Source organism: Eucyclogobius newberryi, unplaced genomic scaffold (assembly GCF_026437365.1).
Source record: "Eucyclogobius newberryi isolate DKJ021-1_F unplaced genomic scaffold, fEucNew1.0.hap1 SCAF_7, whole genome shotgun sequence".
Taxonomy (NCBI): Eukaryota; Metazoa; Chordata; class Actinopteri; order Gobiiformes; family Gobiidae; genus Eucyclogobius; species Eucyclogobius newberryi.
This window is the reverse complement of record NW_027316389.1, coordinates 35,553,101-35,569,154: the sequence shown is the minus strand read 5'-3', so window position 1 is coordinate 35,569,154 and position 16,054 is coordinate 35,553,101. Positions and strand designations below refer to the sequence as shown.

At 45.5% G+C, this 16,054-nt stretch overlaps 1 protein-coding gene and 1 non-coding gene across 2 annotated transcripts in view; both read right to left on the bottom strand.

Moving 5' to 3' along the window:
- Positions 1-1,695: 1,695 nt before the first annotated feature.
- Positions 1,696-16,054, bottom strand: part of kcp (kielin cysteine rich BMP regulator) — a 51,003-nt gene continuing 36,644 nt past the window's right edge. The window contains exons 40-46 of the mRNA XM_072434633.1: positions 15,854-15,996; positions 15,604-15,776; positions 3,799-3,910; positions 3,631-3,732; positions 3,386-3,550; positions 2,942-3,242; positions 1,696-2,576 (exon numbers count right to left, since the gene is read on the bottom strand). Of these exons, the coding sequence (XP_072290734.1) occupies positions 2,356-2,576; positions 2,942-3,242; positions 3,386-3,550; positions 3,631-3,732; positions 3,799-3,910; positions 15,604-15,776; positions 15,854-15,996 (1,217 nt within the window). The 3' untranslated portion in view covers positions 1,696-2,355. The remainder of the gene's footprint in view (positions 2,577-2,941; positions 3,243-3,385; positions 3,551-3,630; positions 3,733-3,798; positions 3,911-15,603; positions 15,777-15,853; positions 15,997-16,054) is intronic.
- trnak-cuu (transfer RNA lysine (anticodon CUU)) lies at positions 2,059-2,131 on the bottom strand. The gene has a single exon. It is a non-coding gene; the product is annotated as a tRNA-Lys (tRNA).

The following is a 16,054-nucleotide window of genomic DNA, read 5'->3' as shown; positions in this document are numbered from 1 at the left end:
CACCTACCCCGTATCCCCGGCCACACCCCAGACCTTAGCTGTGATTCTTTTAAATATTAAGACTCTGAGTGACACATGTAGCGTCTAAAATGTCACATAGCCACTATTCACAAATGAGAACCTCCTCCTTGTTGCAACAAAATGTAAAAGGATGATCTAATTATGTCACAGTTCATTATTAAGTACCTGAAAGAAAGTAGTACAATATGTCCCCTTTAATATTTGGAAATATTACTATAATAAAAAGCAATTCATAATGTCAAGGCTGCAATTATCTTGGAATCCAGAATGCACACTTCTTTCATATTTTCTGAAGAGTGAGTCTGGTTGAGGTTTATTTATTTCAGTGACGTACATGAAACAAAGGAGCTCATTGGTCATCTGTAATTTAGAACAAATCAAACTTCTCTCACCTCAGACAAAGCGTTCAAGCATCAAAAGCGTTTTGTACTTCCTTCTTTGATGGAATAGATAGCAGAAATACCCAAATTCCTTTATTTTTTCCTTGTAAGCAGCCATGTTTGTTTTGATACAACTGACCTTGCTTGTCCCTGATTGGCAAATCTACCTGTCCATCCCACTCATATGAACTCGAGGAGATCAACGCTGCGACCAGACTAAATGCATGGGATACTTCTTTAAGTTTACCAGTTCATGTCAACTCTTGCCGCACCGGTCTGAACGCGCCATCAGACTTTTTCCATTCTGAACTGAATTAAGGATGTTAACACAAATTTGTCAAGGGAAATTTTAAGTAGATTTTTTTTAAGAATATGAATTGAAACTTTTCCTAAAGTAGAAGAAGTAAAAAGCAGTGACTCAAATAATTACTCAAGTGAGAGTAGAAAAACCATTGGAGAAACTACTACTTGAGTACTGACTGACTTTAAAATCAAGTTTTTATTTAAAATCTGATTTGTAATCTGAGTTAAATGTAATCAGACAAACAAAACATTAAATGTTAATCAGATGGTGTAATTTTTAAAGACTAGATCTTAATAATTTCTGATATTTATCATGTTTTCACAATAACCACAGAAAGTGGTGCCATTATTCAACCTCAAAGATGTGATCGTTGTCATTTGAAAGGACATAAGATTAATATGGCAATCCCAAACAAATTACACTGTGGTTCAATGTTTGTGGATTTTTATTTTGTACATTTCTTTCAAAAACAGCGAATCTCTCATGGAGTTGTATAAACCCTTGCCCATCTGAGATTATGAATCAATGAATATCAAATTGTAGAACACAAACACAACCTATTCTTTTTGTCTTATCGCTTTCTTTTCTTTTTCTTTTGTTTTCTGTTTTACCTTAGTGATAGCCGCATGCACCTCCTCAGAATTTGACGGCACATGGAAGACTCTCCCAAAAAGCTGGCTCAGGTCTTGTGTAGAGAGCGGCTCCCCCACGGCTCTGCCCATAGACTGGTACAGGCCAAGCACACAGTCCTGAGGACAGTCGAGCAGATGCAGAGAAATACATCCACAAAACCAAACATATCACAGATAAACTCACCTGCTCCATGTTTTCACCACTGCGTGATGATGAATTATATATGTGGTCACTATAGCAACGGCAAGCATTCAGGACAACTGTTGGATACGATTACCAGACTACAAAAGTGATCAGTGAAATAGACACGCTAAGTTACACCAATGCTGAATGGATTGAGTGAAAGTTATACAAGCATTTTTAGTTTACATTGATTTAGTGTTTATTTAATCACAGAACAATTAAGTGTAAGAGGAATCCTGTTGACAGTCTTTCATTTACCGGTATATAAAATATTGACAGACAAGAACCTGAGATGAATAGCATAATGAACATATAGAAAACAACGTAAAATAGTGCTGTCTTAAAAATAAAACAGATTACCTTGGCTTCATGTAAGACACAGTTTTAGTGCTTAAAATGTATCCATAATAATGCAGGCTTTTCTGTATAATTCCTTAACAGTATGTATGAGGTGAGAGTTGATGATTCAGAATGCCCTTAAGAGTGTGAAATGTTGGCGGTCTATGGCAATCAATCCATAAATCTTATTGTCAACTGCGCCCAACATGGGGCTCGAACCCACGACCCTGAGATTAAGAGTCTCATGCTCTACCGACTGAGCAAGCCGGGCTATGGCAGTCTATCCATAGTGTGTATGTCCTCAGGAGCATTCTGGGATAGGCTACTCCTACCTGTGATCCATCCTAGTGATAATATTGCTTTTTGTTTAATCATCTTCAAGAAAACAACATCAGTGTTTGAATTAAAAAAGCAAAAACATTCTGCCCTAACACCAAAATAGAATACATTATTGATTTGCTAATATATAAATAAGTGCACCAAAATCCTCTGATATCAGTTGTCCTTTTCATGAATGATCTTGGGGCACTTGTCTGGATCTATACAGTAGTTGTTGTGCAGGACCAGCCCAGCAGGACACTGGCACCCGGGGACACAGGGTTTGAAGCAGTGGCTCTCTATCACGCCCAGTGGTACGTCTTTGTTAAAGCAGGTTACTGGACACAGAGGGCCACACTCATCGAACACAAAGCCCCTCTCCACAGGACAGCCCACAGCTGGAGCAGGAAACAAGAGACGACTTTCAATATGAACTGTATTAATCATTCAATCAACAAAAAAATACTGTTTTCAATAGCCACAGTTAGCTCCTCAATGCATGTTTGAAGGAGTAGCCCTATAAGAGACACTCAAGTCAATAAAAAAACAAATGTGTGTAAACTGTAGTTGAAAATAAAAGCAAAGGTTAGTGTTATAGTGACAATATATTACAACATTACCACTACTCTGTAATGATCGGACACTTGATTAGCTAGACAATATAGATTAGCTAAGCTATTAGGTAAGCACTCCATCAATACATTACAATACAATCGCTGGACTGAGGCTGCATTGAAACAGATAAGATTTTCTCAGCACTGACCACAGAGTGAGGGGTTCCTCCACTGAAGCACCACCCCGGCCTCTCTGCACTGACTGGCATAGGCCTCCAGTGTGTCACACAGGCACTCGTCTGCATTGGCTCCACAGGCACACAGATCGTACACACAGGCCCCATACCAGGGCTCCGGAGGGACCACACGGTGACACGCCTTAAATATTGATGACTTCAGGACCTTACAGCGAGCATTAGCAGACTTCTTAGCCTGGAAACCTGCGTCTTTACAAGGATCCACATCCTTGCCCGGTCTGCAGGATGCCAGGGCATGGGCTCCTTTAGTCACCTGAGAAACAACAACACACAGCATGTCACATCAACAATGCCGGAAAATAATACTTTTCAGACAAATTTATGTTTTTAATTTACTTCAGAAACTCCATATTTAATCCAAACAGAAGTACAAAGTAGAAGACATGTAGGACATACTCTCCAGCTGTTTCCAAATTCAGACTCTGAGAGGCTTATTTTCCCACTGGGCATCTTCAGGTCGTCTTGGTAATAGTTATTAAAGTTTCCACAAAGGCCACAAGTCTGACTCTTGTACGTCCCAGGAACGCTCACTTCCAAGTGTGAGCGTCCACTCCATAACACCTGCAGGTCAAAAACATGAAGTTCAATGTATAACACTTAAATGTACCCAGTATTTGTAGTAAAGAATACAAAAAGTGTACCTTTAGACCAATGTTTGTATTAAGTAAGACGGTGTTAGTTTGCCGTTCTACGTAGATATAGGGCTCAAGAAGAAAAGGCAGGCTCACAGGCTCATCGTTCACCTGCAGAGTAAAGATAACAACATTCAAGCTGTGTATAATACAGTTTATATTATAGGTCAGACCAACCTTTACGACCCAGTCCTGTAACAGCTGCACTGACACGTTCCCGATGAACACAGTCACTTCTTTGGTCCAGGACACGCCTTTTCGCCCTCGCTCATCGTTAGTGGCATGAACACTATAACAGCACAAAGTTTCAACAGTGGAAACACATGTTTAATTACTCTGAAAGTACTGTCCTTGCTGAGACTTTAGCAGCCCCAGCTTTACAGTGCACTAAACTCTGAATCTATGATGAAACACTCATCAATAAAAACAATACAATGGTACCATTAGTAATTTCTTCACATTACAGATGTAACCTTTGCAACCTTAGTAGCTGTTAATGTATATCACATATTACAAATAACACATTGCCAGTAAAAGTAAAAATAAGTAAGTAAAAATTGCTTATTTCCACGTGACAACAAGATAGTAATAATTATAGACCAAATTAACAATTTGGCATTGTACATTTGTATGACAGTGTGAAAATGAATAGAGCCAATATTCAGTGACATGTCATGTGATCCTGCTGAGAACAGCTTTAGTCCCAGTTTAAGTGATCAATTTGTCGACTTGACCATGAATTCTCTGGAGTCTGCTCTTGACGTTGTCGCGCCGTTAAAACAGAAGGTCATTAGGCCAAAGCGCGCCTCCCCCTGGTACAACCAAGAACTGCGTTCACTTATACAAAGTTAGAAAGCTAGAAGGATCATTTCGTCGCACCCACATGGAAGAATCCCTAAAAGCATGGAAAAGCTGCCTGCTGTCCTATAAGCAGGCTCTGCGTAAGGCCCAAACCAGATACTATTCAAATCTAATAGAAGTCAACAAAATTTCTTCTCAGCACTGTAGCTAGGCTAACAAACTGTCACAGCGCAGTAGAGCCCTCAATCCCAGCTTCTCTCAGCTCTGATTATTTCCTCCTATTTTTTAACAATAAAATAAAAACAATCAGAGATAAATTAGATGACGGTCTGGACGGTTAGTTTTAACCAATGACAAAAAAAATTCCCGAATTAATTCGGCCAAACCCGAGAACGCGCCATAGCAACCGCCTTGGTAACCGCCTTGGTAACCAAATTCTTTAACCGCTGTCGCAAAATCAGTGACGTAACACCGGTAACATGCTGTAGCCGACCCTCATTTTTCTTGTCTGAAATCTACTAAACAGAGCGGAATTTTACCTTCTACATGACGAATCTTGCAATAATACGGAGATGTGAAGCACTGCACTGCTCTCAAGAGGGAAACGGGCCCAAACGGAAGAGTAGAGGACGTCTTTGGACACGATTTGACCCGGACTAAGAATGTTTTGGAATCCCAGCTCGGTGATATGTGGCAAGTCTGGTCCAGTGCTATGCTACCGACATTTCACAGATGACAGTTTCCAAAATCTTGCAACGTATCGACTTGGATATGCGAAAAAGATATTTTCTAGGGCTGGGCAAGTTAACGCGTTATTATCGCATTAACTCACCGCGGTGAAGTTAGTTTCACGTTGGACGTTGGACGTTGGACATTCGCCTCCGCAAGTAGAGCGGGAGCTTCCTCTGAGTGTGCCCCGCCTGCAGTAGCTCGACGCGGGGAGCTGCGCGCTGAAGTGCCGCTTGGTACGCCAGTTAGGGACCAACTCTAAAGTACCGTTTGTTTAAAAATGTGTTGTCTTAAAAAATATCAAACGTATTTATATTTAAAAAAAACAACAATATTGAGCATGAATCCAAGTTGCTAATATTAGATGCAATAGTCCTTTTGGGCTGAAAAATTAACCCTTTGTAGATTTTTAAAGAATATTTTTCGTCAAAAGTCAAGGATTCTTATCAATAGCTCCTAAGTCAGCTAGCCTAGATAGTAAACGCGAAGTGATTATAATAGTTTGAGTCTCCAGGTATCACGCACACGTTTTACTTTTTCAAATTAACCCTTTATAGATTTTTAAAGATTTTTTTTCCGTCAAAAATCAAGGATTCTTTTCAATAGCTCCTAAGTTAGCAAACCTAGATACTAAACGCTAAGTGATTATAGTAGTTGTGGTCTCCAGGTATCACGCACACCTTTAACTTTTTCAATTTAACCCTTTGTTGATTTTTAAGGAATATTTTTCGTCAAAAAACAAGGATTCTTTTCAATTGCTCCTAAGTCAGCTGACCTAGAAAGTCAAACCCAAGTGATTATAGTAGTTGTGGTCTCCAGGTATCACGCACACCTTTTACTTTTTCAAATTAACCCTTTGTAGATTTTTAAGGAATATTTTTCGTCAAAAAACAAGGATTCTTTTCAATAGCTTCTAAATCAGCTGACCTAGAAAGTCAAACCCAAGTTATTATAATAGTAGGCGAAATAAGAACAAAATAGGGACAAAACAGGAACAAAACGGGACGGCAACATAGGCACAATACAGGATCAGAACAGAGCAGGAACAAAACAAAAAGAAGCCAAGAAGGAACTAAACAGCAGAGGGGGGCGTGCCCAAGCCGCTGCGGACCACCACAGGAGACCTGCAATATTACCAGTGGAATTACTACATTCAATCGAAACTGATCAAAATAAATTCTCGGCACATACCGGGTATGGTTGACAGAGTAGCACACGATACTTCCTTAGCTGCTCAATGGGATCGCTCCACACCACAGGCTGCATCCAAACAGAGTGGACCAGCGCACGCAACATTGGCCAGCTGTTGCCGCACAACAGCGCCTTCGCCGCAATCTGCGGCACGTGGTCATGGACAAGGCGTTAAAAGCCAAACGGGTGTACTTGACCGGTGTATCTGGGGCAAACCGGGATTTAGGAGCGTTGAAACTGAATGACTGAGGAGAATTGGGAGTTCATTACCTGCTAGGTGATTTGCCAGAGCCCCGGACTGGATTATGGGTGCCTGTGGCACTGCAGCGGCACTACCGGAGGAATTTAATTCAATAATTTGTGAAATGAATGAATCGAAGCCGCGGGATTGTCATTACCTGGAATGGAGGACGGAGTGGCCAACAACCAAGACCCGGAAGAGCGTGTGGGTGAAACGAGAGGCGGATGAGGAGGGCGCGCTTAAAGTGTCTGCCAGCTGAGCGCCACTGAGCGGCAGGTAAGTGTACCCTCAGCACAGGCCTCTACAGCCCATATTGCCACATTCCACCCCCCCCGAAATGCATCGTCGCCCCACAACTTAACACCAAGGCCTAAAAACTGCTTGTGTCAGCCTTGAGGATGACACAGGAGCACCTTGGCCGGATGGTTGTTCAACTAGGGACCTTGGAATACGGTGGGGATTTAGGTATTGGCCAGCGGTCGTGCGAGTGGACCGGCGTACAGATGCCTCGCTGAAGCCAGGATTGGCCACAGCGTCAATTGCTGGCGGAGCCTGGTCAGTGACCACGGTGGGGAGAGCAACTAATGGTTCTTGAGCACTCGGCACGTGTAATGGGACGTGGGAGGAGTTTTGGGGCACAACTGTTGGCTGCCGCACCGGCGGCTGTAAAAACAAATCATCCTCAAATGACTGTTCATCTTCTACGATTGGTGCTACAGGTGCATCCGGAGGATTCACACCAGGGACAGTGGCAGGGGAGTCACTGCAAAGCAGGGCCTTCAACGGGGATCGGTGGACCCTTTTTACCTTGGTTTGTTGATCCACAGGAGTCACCGTGTACACCACACCATCTTCCCTTGGGGCTTGCAGGACAACATGGGTTGAGGACCCCACAGGTCTTGGGTCTTCCGACAACCCCTAGCACTGTAATCGCGAAGTAGCACCAGCTGGCCTTCCTTAAATGGCACATCTATGACCCGTTGGTTATGATTTGCCTTTCTGCGTGAGGCCGCCAGACGCAATCTTTCTCTTGCCCCGTTGAAAGCCACCTGAAGACGCGTCTGGTGCTCTTTTCACCCACTGTTACGAACCTAGGGATTCTGAAGGGGTGTCAGCTCCCTGGGCAGTGGGAGTCAGCACCCTCTCCTGGTTGCCAGGTGATTCTCTCCACTGCAGATCCCTCCTAACACACCTTAGGATCGTTTGGCTTGAGTGGAGCCAGCCTGGATATAAGGGAGGCTGGTGAGAGCAGTCTCTCTCTCTCTCGCCACGCCCCAAGACTGGTTGCTGTACTGTGTGGCAGCACAGTTTAATTCTGTTTATTTTTGCACATTTTCATTGCAACGATACATATCACACTACACTTAGTTAGTTACCATCTACACAGATACATTAGTTTCTTTTGCAGGGCCTGATTATTTATAATAAAAATATACTATTAATTATTGTGAGTGCTGTGTGGACTCTTTGTTTGGCTCTTTGTTTGGCTGCCGTTGAGCCGGGTGGTCGTAACACCCACTCATGCACACTTCCCCCCCCCCACGGGGTCTTGCACCCTACCCAACAAGCAATCAATAGGCAGACGTGGTTCTTGCCCAAACATCAGGAAGAATGGAGACTCACCAGTGGACTGGTGGAGAGTGGTGTTATATGCGTAGAGCACCTAGGGTAAGCAACCACTCCTGTCCCTCTTACGGGATGCAGGAAGAGCACGCAACATATTGTGAAGTGTTCGATTGAACCGCTCACACTGCCCATTTCCTGCTGGGTGGTACGGAGTAAGATAAGATAAGATATTCCTTTATTGTCCCACATGGGGAAATGTCATTGATGCAACGCAGGTAGATACAGAGGTAGATACAGAAGAAAAGAACAGATCACTTATAGAAAGTTTGAAAAACACTTTCAGTAGAAGATCTCTTATAAACAAAAACTCCCATTACCCAACAAGGGATGGAGGGGAAAAATAATAAAGATAAAAATAAATACATAAATACCATTGCATGTGATCACGACAGTAATTGCACATGAATATGTGTCACGACGGCACATATTGCACATATGACGGAATTGCACATTGTTAAGTCAGTATTGCGAGTGTTCAGGACTAACAGTGTTTGTTATAAAGTCTGATAGCAGCAGGAAGGAAAGACCTGCGAAACCTCTCCTTCACACAGCGAGGGTGGATCAGTCTCTCACTGAAGCTGCTCTCCAGAGCGGACTGCAGGGGGTGGCACTCATGGTCAAGCATAGATGTGAATCCAGCCACGACCCTTCTGTCCCCCACCTCCTGCACCGAGTCCAGAGCGCAGCCCAGGACGGAGCTGGACTTCTTGATGACTTTGTCCAGCCTCCTCCTCTCCCTCTCTGCGATGCTGCTGCTCCAGCAGGCCACACCGTACAGGAGGGCTGATGCCACCACAGAGTCGTAGAAGGTCTTCAGGAGTGGCCCTGTCACTCCAAAAGACCTGAGTCTCCTCAGGAGGTAGAGCCGACTCTGGCTCTTCCTGTACAGTGCGTCTGTGTTATGAGTCCAGTCCAGTTTGTGGTTCAGATGAACACCCAGATACTTGTATGAGTCCACTCTCTCAATGTCCCTTCCCTGGATGTTCACTGGTAAGGGGGCAGTGGGGTGGCGTCTGCGGAAATCCACCACCATCTCCTTGGTCTTCCCCGCGTTGATGAGGAGGTGGTTCAGCTAACACCAGTCCACAAAGTACTGCGCCAGTCCCCTGTACTCTGCATCATCGTCGTCTGTGATGAGTCCGATGATGGCAGAGTCATCAGAGAACTTCTGCAGTGTCGTGTCTGAAGTCTGCAGTGTAAAGGGTGAAGAGAAAGGGTGCGAGGACAGTGCCCTGGGGCGCCCCCACACTGCAGGTCCGAGTGTCAGACACACAGTCCCGTGCTCTCACAAACTGGGGTTGGTCCGTGAGGTAGTCCAGGATCCACTCTGCCAGGTCATACTCCACACCAGCAGTCTCCAGCTTGTCCCTCAGGAGCTGATGGTGTTGAAGGGGCTGGAAAGATCGAAGAACAGGAACCTCACAGAGCTGCCAGGCTTTTCCAGGTGAGAGAGAGAGCGGTGCAGCAGGGAGATGATGGCGACCTCCACTCCAATGCCAGGCCGGTATGCAAACTGCAGCGGGTCCATGACTGAGCTCACGGTGGAGCGGAGGTGGTCCAGGACCAGCCGCTCCAGTGTCTTCATCAGATGGGACGTGAGAGCCACCGGCCTGAAGCTGTTGAGGTCTTTGGCGCGCGGTGTCTTGGGCACAGGTACCAGACAGGAGGTCTTCCAGACCTGTGTTACCACCCTCAGCTTCAGGCTCATGTTGAAGACATGCTCCATAACTCCACACAGTTCATCTGCGCAGGACTTAAGGAGCCTGGGGCTGATGCGTCAGGTCCTGCTGCCTTCCTCACTTTAATCCTCTTCCGCTCACTCCTCACCTGTGCTGCTGTGCCAGTCAGTGGTTGGCAGGGGGACTGTGTGCTGGGGGGATGGGTGAGTCCAGGCGAAGTGGGGAGCTGATGGTCCGGGGCAGATAAGCGAAGAGGAACAGATGCAGGGCATTGTCCAGCTGTGGAAGAGGGAATATGCAGCTGTGCAGGGGGAGGGGCGGGTGACCAATCAAATCTCAAGAAGTGAGCATTTAAATCATTCACCCACTATAGATCCCCCTCTGTCTGGGCAGGGGAGATTTTGAAGCCCAAGATGGTTTTCAGGCTTCTCCACACTCCCTGAATGTTCTTCTGCTGCAGCTGCTCCTCCATCCTCCTCTTGTAGCCGGCTTCAGCCTGCCTGATCTTCCTCCTCAGCTTTTTCTGCACAGTCCTCAGCTCCTCCTTGTTCCCTGACCTGAAGGCTCTCTTCTTCTCCTTCAGCAGAGCCTTCAGTTCACGGGTAATCCATGGCTTGTTGTTTGGAAAACACCGCACCGTCCGGGAGGGAACAATGTTCTCAAAACAGAAGTTGATGTAGTCCGTGATGCACTCTGTGATGGTGTTGATGTCCTCCCCATGTGGGACATAAAGCTCAGTCCAGACAGTGGTGCTGAAGCAGTCCCTCAGAGCCTCCTCGCTCTCAGCAGACCACATCCTCACCACACGGGACACCACAGGCTGCCTGCGCATGATGGGTTCATACACAGGCCTCAGATGTACAAGGTTGTGGTCCGAGCTGCCCAGGGGAGGGAGGGGGGAAGAAGAATAAGCCTCTTTGGTGTTGGCAAAAAACAAGTCCAATGTTCTATTGTTTCTGGTGGGGCAGGTGACATACTGGGTGTATGTTGGTAGAACAGAAGAGGGAGAAGCGTGGTTAAAGTCACCAGAGATGAGGAAGAGAGCCTGTGGATGCTGTGTTTGCAGCCTACAAGTGCAGGAGAGCAGTGCTTCACAAGCATATTCAGCATTGGCAGACGGGGCCACATAGACTATGATCAAAATCACATGCGAGAACTCCCGGGGCAGATAATATGGCCTCATGCCAATAGCCAATAGTTCAATATCCGAGACTTTGTAATCTCATACAGCTTACACAACTGCTGGATGAGAGTGCTCTCAAAGTTTCGTCCCTGGTCCGAGTGTATGCGTGCCGGCACACCAAACTTTGCAAACCACTCTGTGACCAGGACTTGCGCCACAGTGGAAGCGTGCTTGTTGCGGGTTGGAACTACAAGTGTGTATTTGCCAAAAACGTCAGTCATGACCAGCACGTTTTCCAGACCAGTGGAGGTCTGCTCTAACAGGGTAAAGTCGATAGCAAGGATCTCGTTTGGCTGTGAAGCCAGTAAGTGGCCCATAAAGGCGTGAGGAACCGATTGGTTGTCCTTTGCATGCTGACATCTCTCGCAAGCCTGGCACCATTGGGCTACCTCCCGTGACATACCTGGCCAATAGCACCGGGAACACAGCAAGGCCAGAGTCCTCTCTATTCCTTGGTGTCCATGCTCCTGATGGACCTGGGTGAGGACATTCTGGACCAAGGCTTTAGGCAGAAGGAGTTGATACACAGCCCCACCACCGTCAGGACGAAACACCTGCCGATACAGCAGCCCCTCTAACTCTACCAGGCGGTCCCACTGGGCCAGAACTAAGAGGGCAGTCGAAGAGAGGGCTCGTTGATCTTCACGAGTGGGCTGTCGATTTTGTTGCCAAAAGGTCAGGATCTCCTGTATGGCGGGGTCAGACTGCTGAAGCTCGCGGCGGTCAGCAGGGGCAACTTGCGGTAGAAAAGTCACAAGGGACTGTGTTGCCTGTGTAACCATTTCTTGTAGGGCTTGTTTTAACTGCCCAGGCAGACATGTGCCCCAAGTTTCCGGTGCCACTTCCTGTAAGGAAGTGCCAGGCTGGCGAGACAGTGTCAGCATTTTGGTTACCTGAACGATATTTTAATTTAAAATCAAAAGAGGCCAACTGGGCGGCCCAGCGCTGCTCAACAGCTCCCAGTGTGTCTGAGGAGGGATGACTCAGGGGATTGTTGTCCATATAGATCACGCATTTGTGTCCTAGCAGTTACTCCCTGAATTTCTCAGTCAGGGCCCACTTAAGGGCCAACAACTCTAGCTTCATGGAGCTGTAGTTGGACATGTTGTGCTCAGTCGGGCGCAGGCCTCGACTGGCGTACGCAAGAGGTCACACCTTCCCTTCCTGGTCCTGGGAGAGCACTGCCCCCAATCCAGCATGACTTGCACCAGGCAGACATGTGCCCCAAGTTTCCGGTGCCACTTCCTGTAAGGAAGTGCCAGGCTGGCGAGACAGTGTCAGCATTTTGGTTGCCTGAACGATATTTTAATTCAAAATCAAAAGAGGCCAACTGGGCGGCCCAGCGCTGCTCAACAGCTCCCAGTGTGTCTGAGGAGGGATGACTCAGGGGATTGTTGTCCATATAGATCACGCATTTGTGTCCTAGCAGTTACTCCCTGAATTTCTCAGTCAGGGCCCACTTAAGGGCCAACAACTCTAGCTTCATGGAGCTGTAGTTGGACATGTTGCGCTCAGTCGGGCGCAGGCCTCGACTGGCGTACGCAAGAGGTCGCACCTTCCCTTCCTGGTCCTGGGAGAGCACTGCCCCCAATCCAGCATGACTTGCACCAACCTCCAGAATGAATGGGAGGGAGAAGTCAGCGTAGGCAAAGTACCGGGGCCGTGGTGAGCTTGGCTTTTAAGGCCTCAAAGCTCTGCTGACATTCTGTGGTCCAGGGTCCAGTAGCACAGGCCGTTTCCTTGACCGTTTATCAGTCAGTTCAGCAACTCTACGGTGTTTGCTAACTGCTAAAATAATCCTTGATTTTTGGCGGAAAACATTCCTTAAAATTCAAAAAGGGTTAAATTGAAAAAGTAAAAGGTTGTTACCTGGAGACCACAACTACTATAATCACTTGGGTTTGACTTTCTAGGTCAGCTGACTTAGGAGCTCTTGAAAAGAATCCTTGTTTTTTGACAAAAAATATTCCTTAAAAATCAACAAAGGGTTAATTTGAAAAAGTAAAAGGTGTGCGTGATACCTGGAGACCACAACTACTATAATCACTTAGCATTTACTATTTAGGTTTGCTAACTTAGCAGCTATTGAAAAGAATCCTTGTTTTTTGACGAAAAATATTCCTTAAAAATCTACAAAGGGTTAATTTGAAAAAGTAAAAGGTGTGCGTTGTACCTGGAGACTCAAACTACTATAATCACTTAGCGTTTACTATCTAGGTTCGCTCATTTAGGAGCTATTGAAAATAATCCTTGTTTTTTGACGAAAAATATTCTTTAAAAATCTACAAAGGGTAAATTTTTTAGCCCAAAAGGACTATGACATCTAGGATTAGCAACTTGGACTCATGCTCAATGTTGTTTTTTTTTGTTTTTTTTTATTTTATGTTTTATGTTTTTTTATATTTTATGTTTTTTATTTTATGTTTATATTTTTTTAAGATAACAAACGGTACTTTAGAGACGGTCCCTAACTGGCGTACCAAGTGGCACTCCAGCGCGCAGCTCCCCGCGTCGAGCTACTGCAGGCGGGGCACACTCAGAGGAAGCTCCCGCTCTAGTTGCGGAGGCGAATATCCAACGTCCAACGTGAAACTAACTTCACCGCGGTCATTAACTCATCATTTATTTAACGCGATCAATTATTTAACCGCAGGTCGGATTCCCCTGGTCCGCACCAGTTCTAAAGCCTCGTACAAACCGCTGCGGACGAATCGCGCCCGACGCAGAATTTGAGCGTGTGTACTTTAGAAAGACAAACGCACCGGACGCGCGTTCTCGACGCGCTGGACTCATGCAGCAGACGTGCGTCCGACTCGTCCTGCACATGCGCAGTGGAGGAATTGTGCTGTGCTGCTTTTCTCGTGGTGTAAATGGATTTTAATGTTGGACCATGGCTTTGGTTTATTAACTTTACAAAGTCAGCGGCTACAGGCGCCAGCCGAGGCAACCCGCCGGGGTCCCGCGTGAGCAGGTCCCGCCGGGGGCCCGCGTGAGCAGGTCCCGCCGGGGGCCCGGGTGAGCAGGTCCCGACGGGCGCCGTAGCTGGGGAGATCCGCAAGAAGGGCCCGGCGCGCGTCTTCAGCTGAAAACGTGAATAATCTGGTGCCTTAGCAACTGTCTTAGTGCAGAGGAGTAAAAAAAACATCTTTTCTGGTTCTTTTCAATGCCCTGGCAGTGGCAATAAGCTTTAGTCTTATGTTTGATAACATTGTTTAAGTTAAAATGTACACAATGTATTTATTTTTATTTAACTGGTTAAGTGTTTGTTTGCACAACTAATGTTATGGCGCTTTAGTGTCAAGTTCTAAGAATTTGCAAACTGTACTGAAGTGTTTTCTGGTTTAGGGACATTTGGTACTAGACTGGTTATGCTGCTCCTAAAATGTGTTTTGAGTGTCTAATGTTTAATGAGATTACAATTTTTCTTTAATGAGTGTGGCTCAGGATTTTGTGGCAAGTGAATACTTAATATTTTATTTAACTGCTACTGAATAAAAATGCTGATGCACTTTACACTTCTTTTGAATTCATTTTGAATTTTGCACGTAAAAATGCGATTAATCGTGATTAATCAGGGAAATAATGCGATTCATCGCCATTAAAAATTTTAATCGTTGCCCAGCCCTAGTAATTTTATGTCAAATGTATTTTCTCACAAATGGAATCTGCCTCTAAGTCATTGTATTATCACTAACAAAAGTGGAAATAAAGTGTGTTTACGTAATTAATTCAGTTGTAAATGTGTATTTAAAATATGTATCCATACAGTAAATGTTAAAATTTCAATTTTGGACATTTAAAAAAAAAAGAAATCACAGTCATGTCAAATAGCCCCACCTATAATTTGTACCACCAGCCGCCACTGCACTTCATTGGCTTTACTGGGCCGTAGAACCGCCAAAAAACGCCCTGATTGGCTGATCTTGGTGTCAATCAAAAGTTGACACTTCATGATAGCCTCTGTAGCATTGCGGTGAAAATGTTATTCTCTTTGATATGGGCAAAAAAAAATTATAATTCTGCAACATGGAGGCCTTCATGGATCCAACATATGTATTGCACCTAATTGTTTGACTGGATTTTATTTGTTGGACCATTACAAATGGATTGAGACCAATCTTGTGGGGAAATATGGAATTTGGACAGAGCCTTGAATGTAAGGAAAGTCGAAACTTTTACTTTGTGCTTTTCTGTACAAAGACCGTGTGTGTTTGGGCTGTGATTGTTGTACATGAAAATGGCGAGACATTAAGGTTTAATTTTATGTGTAGATTGTCAGGTTTTGTGACTGAGGAGTAGAAGTAGAAGTCCACCATGGGATGCCAAAAGGATAAGAGCTCACACAGCCTAGCATTGGCTCTCAATTTGTCAGTAATCTGCAAATTAATCTCTAATTTAAAGCCCCACAAGGGTTGATTTTCAAGCTTTTTAAAGAGCTGTGATATTCAGTGTGTGCTTGATTTGTATGTTATGGTGTGTTAATAGGGTGGTCTTGCCAATGAGAGCTAGCTGTCACACATTCAGAAGCCTACCTAAAGTCTCCTCCATTGCAGTCTTGTGCCAGTACGTATGTGCACGCTCCCTGGAAGTGCAACATGCGCCCATCAAAAGTGCGGTAGTGTGGGTCCCCAAAGGCAATACATGTGGCCGGTCTGGGGATGCAGTGAGGGCAGCAGAGGCCAGGCACCACCGCGGGCATCTCATCCTGGGCACAGTCACACATTCAGATCTGACATGCACCTACAGTATATGTGAGTGTGTAATAGGCGGCCTGGTACTGACGGGGTCACAGGTGAGGGGAGGACAACGCTCTGTGTGGCAGTGCACCTCTCCGAACACACAGGTACAGTCTGTGCACTCATCCACAGCCCAGCGCTCGCTCCATTGGTACTCCACCCCCTGGTACACACATGGTACTGCTGCGGCTGAAAGGACTAATCACAACATGAACACTACACATTAAAGTAGATGTGCGTGGGCTGG